The sequence below is a fragment of the Ascidia mentula genome, chromosome 1 (genome assembly GCF_947561715.1).
Source record: "Ascidia mentula chromosome 1, kaAscMent1.1, whole genome shotgun sequence".
Lineage (NCBI taxonomy): Eukaryota > Metazoa > Chordata > Ascidiacea > Phlebobranchia > Ascidiidae > Ascidia > Ascidia mentula.
In genome coordinates, this window is record NC_138566.1 from 14,729,676 (window position 1) to 14,741,517 (window position 11,842).

Genomic DNA, 11,842 nt, shown 5'->3' on the forward strand with positions numbered 1-11,842 from the left:
AGAACACGCAAACAGACTTTAGCTTCAGCAAAGCAGCGACTGGGAATCCTACTTGTACGCTGCACTGGTGACCTTGCTCGACGTGATCACAATTGCTCTTACCAGGTTGGTTTGTTCCGTTTATTTTTTGAAAAATACTGAATTGCATTCTTCTTTTTGCTTATTCAGAACTGAATCAATCTTCTTGGAGGATCGTCGACAACCGCTTCTTCGGAAACTACGTTCCCAGACGCTCCTTTGTCACGGTACTGTACAATATTTTATTTTATTTTTGTTTGTGTGTCGCTTTTCTTAGTATCAGAATGAGTTGGTTTCCGTTTAAACAATCGGACAAGCCAGGTAGTTTGCGAAAAACACCTTCGCGCGGAAGGGTTCGTTTCACACCAGACGAGTTAGATACGGTTCGTGAAGCGATGCGGGACGATTGTCGCATGATTGATACACCGCTAGGCCCGGTGCGCGCAAAATCACCACATGCTGGACCATCAGGTTCGCAACGATTTTCGACGTTGCATGATGATTTTAGCAGTCGTGTGAATCCAGCCGACGAGCGCTTACCTAAGTTGACTCGATCCCCTAGTGCATCTCCAGTCAGAATGTCGCGAAGAGGATTAGTGCCGCCGCCAAGTGTTCCAAAGCTTACTTTGCCTGCTTTTTGGACGAGCATGCCTCGAGCGTGGTTCCAAAGCGTTGAGCAGACATTGGGAAGCTGTGGAATTAGTGGCGAGTCGCAGATGTTTAATTACGTTGTGTCTAGCCTTAGTGAGGAACAAATTTCTGAAGTTGGCCACGTGGTTTTGAGTAGAGCTCATGATGAACCATACTCTGCTTTAAAGAATGCGCTTATTACGTTTTATGAGAAAAGCGAAATAAGTCCTCTTAATCAGCTGGATCGTGTGCACAACCGTGTAAGTTTTATGGTCACTTTCATTCAAAAAACTTGTAGCCGCCTGTCACAAATTACGTGGTTACACATCAAGTTACGTTGTATTGTGACGTCATAGTTGATTGTGATGTGTGAAGTACTGTACAGTGGTAACGGAATGATTATTAAAAAAGTGAGCAGACTGTTAACAGCTTATTCTGCAGCAGTAAAGCCAGTTTCAAAACACGCCAATTAAACTAACCCGACAGCGTCGCCCAAGAAAAACAGTCTAGGGTCAGACGCGACATCTGGGGGCTCGTCCGGGAACACTTATTTTTTTGGCGTTAGTTTATCGAACTGAAGTCTTTGTGCAAATGCAAAATGGACAGGCTGGCGGAGTTGGGAAAGCAAATGGGGCTTACTGGAGAGACGTTAATCAAGTTTGTCAACGAACAGCAAGCGCTTGAGCGTGAAGAACGACGTCTGGCGCGTGAAGTAGAACAACGTCGAATAGAGGCTGAACTGGAATTAAAACGTCTGACGCGGGAAGAAGAACAACGTCGAATAGAGGCTGAACTGGAATTAAAACGACTTGAATTGCAACTTGCCCAAACCAGAAACGGTGGTCTGGACGTTGCTGCAAGTCGGACGAAAACACCAAAGTTGCCTTCGTTTGTTGATGGAAAAGACGAGCTCGATAGTTATTTATTGCGCTTTGAACGGTTTGCGGCTAACAGCAAGTGGGACAAATCAGAGTGGGCGACTTCGCTGAGTGCGTTGCTAACCGGAAGGGCGCTGGAGGTATACTCGAGATTGTCCGATCAAGACGCCGTGGATTACGATCAACTTAAACGGGCACTTTTGCTTCGTTACGATCTAACCGAGGAGGGTTATCGGGTCAAGTTTCGCGAGTCAAAACCAGAGTCTGGAGAAAGCCCTGTACAGTTCGTCGTTCGTCTTGGTGGCTACCTTGACAAGTGGGTGAAAAGTTCAAACCACACAACTGAATGGGAAAGTGCCAGGCAGTTGTTTATCAAAGAACAGTTCCTTAAAGCTTGTTCCAAGGAAACAGCGACTTACCTTAAAGAGCAGGCGCCTAAGTCCCTCGATGAATTAACGGCCTTAGCAGAGCACTTTTTGTCTGCACACGGAAAAGAAATGTCCAATGATGACAAAAACTTCATGAGAGAGGGCGATCGAGACATGCGTGATTTCTGCACGCATTGCAAACGCCAAGGTCACAAGGTAAAGGACTGTCCGCGTAAGCAAGTTGATAGCAGAACGCCTAGGCGGTGTTTCATATGTGACAAGACAGGTCACTTTGCTAAGAACTGTACGTCGCGGCCAACGAATGTTTCAGGGTCTTTGGTTATGGAGGCGAAAGCAGCGTCTCTGCCAATCACAAAAGGTTTTGTGGGAAAGCACCCTGTTATGGTTTTGCGTGACACTGGATGCACTGGTGTGCTGGTAAATAAAAGGTTTGTCGACCCCAAGGATATCGTCGAAAGGCAAGGATCTGTTACGCTTGCTGATGGACAAGTGGTGCAAACCGAAGTAGCGAAAATATTTATTGATACGCCGTATTACACGGGAACTGTAGAGGCGTTGTGCTTGCCCAGGGCACCGAATGATTTGTGTCTTGGAAATATCGAGGGTGTACGGAATGCAGATAATCCTAACCAATTCTGGTGCGAAGCAAATGCTGCTACAACTCGATCAGGAGGCAAAAAGAAGGCATTGGTTCCGTTGGTTGTTGCTGATGATAGCAAATGGTCTGTTTGTGATAGACAAGCATTTCTAAAAGCTCAAAAGAAGGACACTTCGCTTGCCAAGCTGTGGGACAGTACGGAGGAACTGGTGCGAGGCGACCGGGTGACTAAGTTTAAAGTCAAAGAAGGCCTTCTTCATAGAATGTACAAGCATCCGAAAGTTAACAACGGTGAGTGGCTAAAGCAGCTTGTTGTACCTACGACACTAAGGGAAAGAGTAATGGCAGTTGCCCATGACTCCATTATGGGAGGTCATATGGGAATAAAGAAAACGTATGATAAGATCACTACTAACTTTTATTGGCCTGGAATTGCCGGTGACGTAAGGAGGTATTGTAAGTCATGTGACATTTGTCAGAGAACTGTAAGCAAGGGGAGTGCCATTAAAGCACCCCTTCAAGCGACGCCATTGATAGACACGCCCTTCAGGAGAGTCGCGGTGGATATTATTGGTCCAATTCACCCAGTAAGCGACGATGGACATCGATACGTACTCACGTTAGTGGACTATGCGACCAGATATCCCGAAGCCGTAGCGTTGAAATCAATTACAACGGAGTCCGTCGCCGAAGCACTTGTAGACATGTATAGTCGTCTTGGCATACCTGATGAGGTTCTTAGCGACCTCGGTACACAGTTTGTATCTGAGTGCATGAAAGAGGTGGAACGACTCCTTATGGTCAAACACTTGGCTACGACCCCATACCACCCAATGTGTAATGGTCTGGTTGAAAAATTCAATGGTACCTTGAAACGGATGTTGAAAAGGCTTTGTTGTGATCAGCCGAAACAGTGGAACCGTTACATTAATCCACTGCTTTTCGCCTACCGCGAAGTACCACAGGAGGCGACGGGGTTTTCCCCATTCGAGTTACTCTATGGAAGAACGGTTCGGGGTCCAATGGCAATCATGAGGGAGATATGGACAAACCCCGACACGCCCTCCGATATTAAGTCGAGCTATCAGTACGTGGTCGACTTAAGGAATCGGATCGCAAACACCTTGCAGTTAGCCAAAGAAGAACTGTCAAAATCACACAGTCGGTACAAACAGTACTTTGACAGGAAAACCAAACCGCGGAGATTTAAAGAAGGCGATAAAGTTCTTCTTTTGCTCCCAACCGACCACAACAAACTGTTAATGCACTGGAAAGGTCCATTTACCGTTCTCGAAAGATTTGGTACCAACGACTACGTGCTTGACATTAATGGAAAGACAAAGAAGTTCCACATAAATTTGTTAAAACAGTACATACAGAGACATGTCTCGGGTAAGGAAGGCCCAGCTGAGGAAGAAAGGTGCGGACAGGATTCCCATTCATGTGCGACCGCTCTCGTTGCAAGTGGTTTGGACCAGGTGACCTATGGAGAACAACTGGACGAGGCGCAATGCAAGCAAGCGGAACAACTCGTCCGACAGAACGAATCTGTGTTCAGCGACGATCCAGGAAGTGTGGAGTTTATTGAGCATCGAATTGAGTTGACTGACGACCATCCTGTGCGCTCCAAGGCTTATCCCGTGCCTTACCACATGCGACAGGGGCTCGAAAAGGACATTGAGGAAATGATGCGACTGGGTATAATACAGCGTTCGCGTTCCGCTTATGCTTCGCCGGTGGTCATCGTGAAGAAAAGGGATGGGACCAACAGAATTTGTATCGATTATCGCAAGTTAAACAAGCTGTCGATATTCGATCCAGAGCCGATGCCCACGGCGGAAGAGATTTTTCAGAAGCTTTCTAGAAGTAAATATTTTACGAAGATTGACCTCTCCAAAGGATACTGGCAGGTGCCAGTAGCAGCCGAAGACGTCCCCAAAACGGCGTTTGTCACCAGCGGAGGTACGTACGAGTTTCTTAAAATGCCGTTCGGTATGGTAAACTCGGGGGCAACGTTCATGAGAGCAATGCGGATGTTGCTTCGGGGCCTTGACCACGTTGATTGTTACATCGATGATGTACTGCTACACACGGAAACGTGGGAGGATCACCTTGTCTCGCTAAAAGCACTTTTCGGCCGCTTAAAACAAAAAGGTGTCACCATTAAGCCGTCAAAGTGTGTAGTGGGGACTCATACTGTCGAGTTCTTGGGGCACAGTGTGTGTGATGGCAGTCTTGGATTAAACGACCGAAATGTTGAGAAAATCAAAGGAGCGAAACGGCCGGGGACGAAGAAGGAAGTTCGCTCATTTATTGGTCTTACAGGTTACTACAGAGATTTTATCCCCAACTACGCGGCTATTGCGTCACCGTTAACGGACTTAACGAAGAAAGGACAGCCGAACGCAGTTGTTTGGGGTGATGCACAGGAACGTGCGTTTGGAACCTTAAAGTGCATGTTGACAAGTCAGCCGATAATGCGCTTGCCTGATGTTCACAGAGAGTTTGTTCTGCGAACCGATGCGTCCCAAACTGGAATAGGATGTGTTCTACTGCAACAGCATGAGGGAAGACTCTACCCCGTGAGCTACGCAAGTAGGAAGTTGTCTCCCGCGGAGGCGGCATATTCGACTATTGAGAAAGAGTGCCTTGCAATCATATGGGCAGTTAAAAGGTACAGGATTTACCTTTACGGTTGCGAGTTCGTGTTGCAAACGGATCACCATTCCCTGAAGTACCTATCCTCAGCAAAATATGACAATGACCGTGTGATGCGCTGGGCGATGTATTTGCAGAGTTATCGCATTCGCTTTGAGTATATTAAGGGTTCGGAGAATGTTGGTGCCGATTTTCTTAGTAGGTCGTAACAACAACGTTGGTAAAAGTTGTACGGCTTTTGTACATAAATCGCTGTGTGGTGTTTCTTTGTGTTTCGTAATTTGTTTTGTGTTAGTTCTCGAAAAACGATGTTTTCTCTTAAATAGGGGGTGATGTCACAAATTACGTGGTTACACATCAAGTTACGTTGTATTGTGACGTCATAGTTGATTGTGATGTGTGAAGTACTGTACAGTGGTAACGGAATGATTATTAAAAAAGTGAGCAGACTGTCAACAGCTTATTCTGCAGCAGTAAAGCCAGTTTCAAAACACGCCAATTAAACTAACCCGACAGCGTCGCCCAAGAAAAACAGTCTAGGGTCAGACGCGACACCGCCTTTTCGTCCATTTCGAAAAACAGCTCACGGCGAAAAGGCAGACATAGTTTTAAGCAAAATTTAAGCGATACCTTTAGCGTACACGATTCTTTTTCAAACTTGCCATTTCTTGTTGATACTGGATCAGATGTATCAGTTATACCTTTTTGGTTTGCCAAGTCCGCAAAGAAGTCATTTAGTTCACATAAGGTCGTTTTACAAGGTTTCGGCGGCAATAAAATAGTCTCTCTCGGGAAAATGACTAAGGTTGTTGATTTTGGTCTAAATCAGTTGTTTAAATGGAAATTTATTGTATGCGACGTCAAACAAGGTATAATAGGAAGTGATTTCCTTCGGTTCTTTGATATTTTGGTTGATGTTAAGCGCAAAAGAATAATGCCCCCTTTCCGGAAGCAGTCGAAGCGATCGCGAAAATGTTGTCACTCTGGCCATGGTGTCAATTCTGGTCCCATAGATTGTGCTCGAGTCACCGGTCGAAAAATAAACAAGGTGATAAAATCTGCACCTTCGAATGTTGATAAGACTTGCGCCGATCGTGCACCCGAATGTAACCGCGCAACAGATAAGCCATCAAACGAATTTGAACGCATTGTGCAAGAATTCCCGTCTGTCACAGAACCTATGAGCATTGACAAGCCGGTTCAACATAATGTTTTCCATCGAATAATCACCGATGGTTACCCAGTCAGTTGTCGCCCTAGAAGGTTGTCACCTGAGTTTTTGCACGAGGTTGATGCGCAGTTTGAGGATTTAGAGCGCAAAGGTGTCATTCGTCCAAGTTCGTCTGAATTTTGTTCGCCTATCCACATTGTTAAAAAGAACAATGGCAAATACAGAATAGTGGGTGATTTTAGAAGACTGAACTTGAGGACAGTAAAGGATCAATATCCAATGAAATTCCTTTCGGATTTTGTTAATGAACTCAATGGCGCTAGAATATTCACCAAGGTCGATTTGAAAAATGTCTTTTTCCAAATCCCAGTTCATCCTGATTCCATACATAAGACCGCTGTCGTTTATCCAAATGGTTGTTTTGAGTATTGTCGCATGCCCTTTGGTTTGTCTAATAGTCCGAAAACTTTCTGTAGATTTATGGATCAGGTGTTGAAAGGCTTAAAATTCGTCTTTTGCTATATCGATGACTTGCTAATTGCGTCAAAGTCACCTGAAGAGCACCAAAGACATTTGCGTTTGGTGCTTCAACGTTTAGCTGATTATGGGTTGGAAATTAATGTCGAGAAAAGTGTTTTCGGTGTCAAAGAGGTAGAATTTTTGGGACATCAAGTCACTTGTCATGGTTTTCACCCTTTAGAAAACAAGGTAAAAGCAATAAAGCAATTTCCCAGGCCTAAAACGATAAAAGAATTACGTAAATTTCTTGGCATGCTAATGTTCTATAGAAGATTCATTCCACACTGCGCTGAACATACCCAAGTCTTAACGGCCATGTTGCAGAAAGCCTTCAGGAAACGTAAATTCATTGATTGGTCCCCTGAACAAATAGTGGCGTTTGACAAAGCTAAGGAATTGTTGAGCACGGAAACCATGCTACATTATCCAAAGTTTAATGGCAAGTTTTCATTGGTTTGCGATTGCAGTAACTTTGCTATGGGAGCGGTGTTAAATCAGTTTGAGAATGGTCAATGGTTGCCACTTGCATTTTTCTCTCGGAAGTTGAATTCCGCTCAAAGTAAATACTCGACGTTTGACCGAGAATTGTTGGCTATTTATGAAGCAATAAGGCATTTCAAACCTTTATTACATGGTAGAGATGTCACCGATCATAAGCCATTGGTAAAAGCGTTTCACTCCATGTCTGACAATCTTTCACCACGTCAAGAACGGCATTTTGATTACATTTCACAATTTACATCTCAGATTGAACACATCCAAGGTTTACAAAATGTTGTCGCGGATTGTTTGTCACGAATATAAATTAATGCCATTAAACTATTTCCGGAGACAATCGACTTTCACGAGTTGTCAGTAGAACAGGACACTTTGCGCTTTCAGAACTTGCTAGAACAGGATTGTAGGTCTCTTCAACTTGTGAAACGAAGATGGCCAGAAATTAATGTCGATCTCATTGGAGATATTTCCACATGTGTTTTCAGGTTGGTTGTTCCTACTGGTTTTAGAAAACAAATTTTCAACACGGTTCATTCTTTATCACATGCTGGAATTAGAATTACTCAGAACGGTACGTTTGGCCAGGTATGAGAAAAGATATCCATGAGTGGTGTAAAACTTGTTTACAATGTCAAGCCGCAAAGGTACAAAGGCATAACACTGCGCCGCTAGGAAGTTATATTGAGCCACAGGAGCGTTTTACCGATCTTAATTTGGATGTCGTAGGACCTTTACCAAATTCTAATGGTTATAGCTATCTCTTTACTATCATTGATAGATTCACAAGGTGGTTAGAAGCTATTCCTCTCACTAACATTTCTGCTAGTAATTGTGCTGATGCATTTCTACTTAATTGGATTTCGCGGCATGGAGTTCCTCTTCGTATAACAACAGATCGAGGATCTAATTTTGTTTCCGGTTTATTTACGAATCTTTGGGAATTAAATTATGTAATACCACGAGCTATCACCCAATCGGAAATGGCCTGATCGAGAACACCCATCGAAGATTAAAGAACCACTTTAAGATTACCTTTGGAATTCTTTGAAGATACTGCATCTGTCTCTCACCGTTCAGAATACGCAACACAACTTTCATCCTTTATGTCAAATCTAACCTTTTCAGCAAGACGACCACAACCACCTCGCAAATCTTACCTGGACAAGGATCTTCAAACGTGTACCCATGTCTTTGTTAAAATAGGAGGCCACAGAACACCACTTCAAAATCATTACAAAGGACCATACAAAGTCTTAGAAAAGCATGACAAATACTTTGTATTGGCTATGTCCGGACGGGAAGATAGTGTTTCCATTGATAGGATTAAAGTAGCTCATTTGCCTAATAACATGCCTTCGGATTCTGGCACTCTAGATACTGTTCAGGACACTTAGGATACCGTATTAGACCAATCTAATCTACCTCTTGTTACAGATTTCGTGACACCAGAAACACCGGAACCAACAACGTTCACCAGACGTGGTCGCGAAATCCGAAAACCATTAAGATTCAGACAATAAGCCATGTCCATAAAAAGTGTTGTTTCCGTGTTTACCTTTTTGTTCTTGGTTCAAAATGGTAGAGGTGAAGTACAATTTAAATTATGCCACGAAACAAGTTCACGTGGCGAATATAGTGTGGTTGAACCCACATCCTGCCACAGTATAAATAAAAACATTTGACATTGGCAAAAATAATACTTCCACACCTTTTATCAAAGAACTAATATCAAATAAACATTGACACATAAATTTATGCTTTTAGCAACAGTAACCTTCACAAATTCATAACATAGTAATTAAAAATAAGTAATGAAGTAAACTACATATTTGTACTTGATTTTCCGGCACTTTTTTACATTGTGCTGAACATGTTGCCAAATCTGAAAATTCATCTAAAATTCAAAGTTCATTACTCTTTGTCAATTCTAAAAAGGCTTTCCAGAAAAAAATTAGATTGACTGAGAGGGAGCTTAATATATAGTACACAAATTAAAACTTACCCAGAATAAACTTGCCCTCATCTGAAGTGTCACCATATCTCCTAGGTATTTTTCTTGGCCTGCGGATTTCCTCTCCACTCTCTAAATTTGAGGTGTAAACGGTTTATATGTTTCTGCAATCATGGCCTTCTGTATACTCCCTGCAATTAAATAAATCTTACATTTAAATCGGTATGAATCAACCAGGATGCATGAACTACATCATAAGATTTTTTCATTCGCAAACTCGACCACTGCAAACAACTTCTGAAAACAGTTAAAATTTTGTTTTGGGCTTTTTATCCGCTCAATGATATAGCAAAAATGGTGTAAATTACTTTTGTTGGAAATACTGTGGGCCTACCTTGCATTGTTCACTGGTTGTTGCCTTTTACTACTGTTAAACTTTTAACACAACCTTACAAAGCAAGCACACAAAAAAAAACAATCAAATACAATGCAATAAAAGCATAAAGATTACTTTTCCATCATTCTTAGGGTGGAATGCAGAAACCCCGCTTAACTTAATCCGCGCTTCACTCCCAAACCCCGCTTATCTAAGCCGGGCTTAAAATTGCTATGGCCGGGTCCACACAGAAACTGTCGCGAGCGTAGCATACGCCGGCGCGCTGGCGCATTGGCGTCCACACAGAGAGAGAAACGTTGGGCTTGCGAGCTCGCGCGCTGGCGGAAAGAAAAAATCGGCGTCCTCACTCACGCCCAGCGCATTTTCGCGGCTACCGGTCATTTGCGTTCTTATGTACAAGACAATGGCTGTTTGTGAAGAGTTTGTGGTTGTTTTATTGTTGTTTGCTATTTTGATGAAAAAAAAGAAGATAATGGAAAGAGAACGAAGATATTGGGTTCATCCTATTCTGCAAACACGTGAAACACTGCGTCAAGGTAAAGTGCTTTATGTGAGAGCCCGAGGACGGGTTGAAAACGCATTTTGAATATTGGTTCAAAGGTTTCAAGTGTTGCGAGCACCAATCCGGATGGCCCCGAAGTATGCGGATCACGTCATAAAGGCTATTTGCGTCCTGCACAACCTTTTGCGCATTGTAAAAGGTGTAGAATCTGTCCATGGTGAAACTGATGATTATTCGTGGCGAAGTTTTGTCAGCAAAAACACTTTGTTGCCGGTTGCATCATTACGCGGCAGAAGTTTATCTGATGCACATAGTGTTCGTGACAACTTTCGCGACTATTTCAACAGTGAAGCTGGCAGCTTGCCGTGGCAAAATGACTACGATTTTTGTGTCAACTAGTTTTCGATTTTAATAAAACAGTGCAATTTTATTTGAATGGTGGAAATATATGACATAACACAGTGCCTGGGAAATAGAGAAATATACGTTTCAACAATAAAACACTGCCCAAAATGTATTAAAAGTAAATTGAAGAAATCGAACAGTGGCATGTGAACATTGAAACAGGCAGCTGGTGGCGAAATGACTACGTTTTTCGTGTTACGTTTACTAGTTACTTCTGCAAAATTCAATTTCCGTAAAACATTGCAAATGTATTTAAAGTAAATACGACAAAACACAGTGCCTGAAAAATACATTTTAACAATAAAACACTGTACAAAATGTATTAAAAGCGAATTGAAGAAATCGCATAGTGACTGGCATCGAGAAGTGCGTCAAAATACAATTGCATTGCTGTAGAAATATGCATGAGGCAGTATGGTATAAGACAATTGCATTAACACTGAGATAAACATCAGGTGCGTTTTTAACACAATTGCACTAACACAGCAATAAACATGAAGAAGTACGTTAACAGATAATTGCACCAACACAGAAAAAAGCATGCAGAATTACGTTAGTACACAATTACATTATTACACAAAGAAAATACAAGAAACGACTAAAACTCTTGTGCATCATAAACTAATTGCAAAATTTGTAGTTGCAAACTATTCCGCTTTTTTCTAGGTACGTTTTTAGAGCCAAACTTAGACAGCTGCAAAATCTGTCAGTTTCGTCTAAAAAAACAAATCAGTTGTTAAAACACTAAACCTATTAAGGAACTCCATTTTTCACTTTAATCAATGTTTGCAAATAAAATTATGTTACAAACACCACCCGTTAATGGTTTTATAGGCCAGACTTGAGGATGAGGAGTGACATGCAGACGTAATGCACACAAGTTGTGTGACACAACATTGTTGAGTAATATAACCAGTTGACCTGTTAACCCGCAGTTGACATGCCAGCATGAAGGGGGCCAATATAATACAAATCATTGCGGGATACAACACATCGGGGAAATCGGAGAATGTTTTTAATAATATCCTGAAGGCCGTGATAACGGATTATAGCAGGATCTGCTGGGAGGTTCATAAACTTGCCTCTGTTGTGATTTAAGTGGTTGCATTATCACCTTGGCTAATGGGGAAATAAAAGTGCCAGATATCTGATACTATTAAACCAACATCTTTAAAGCATACAATTGGTCTTTTATCCAAATCCAAAGTGAAGATACTTGCAAATGTTT

The 11,842-nt window shown here is 42.4% G+C and overlaps 1 protein-coding gene across 1 annotated transcript; it reads left to right on the forward strand.

Annotated features, from left to right (window-relative positions):
- The first annotated feature begins 1,246 nt into the window (after positions 1 to 1,246).
- Positions 1,247 to 5,380, forward strand: LOC145888121 (uncharacterized). Its single transcript, XM_082979033.1, has one exon. The coding sequence runs from the start codon at positions 1,247 to 1,249 to the stop codon at positions 5,378 to 5,380; it is 4,134 nt and encodes a 1,377-aa protein (XP_082835159.1).
- Positions 5,381 to 11,842: the final 6,462 nt, after the last annotated feature.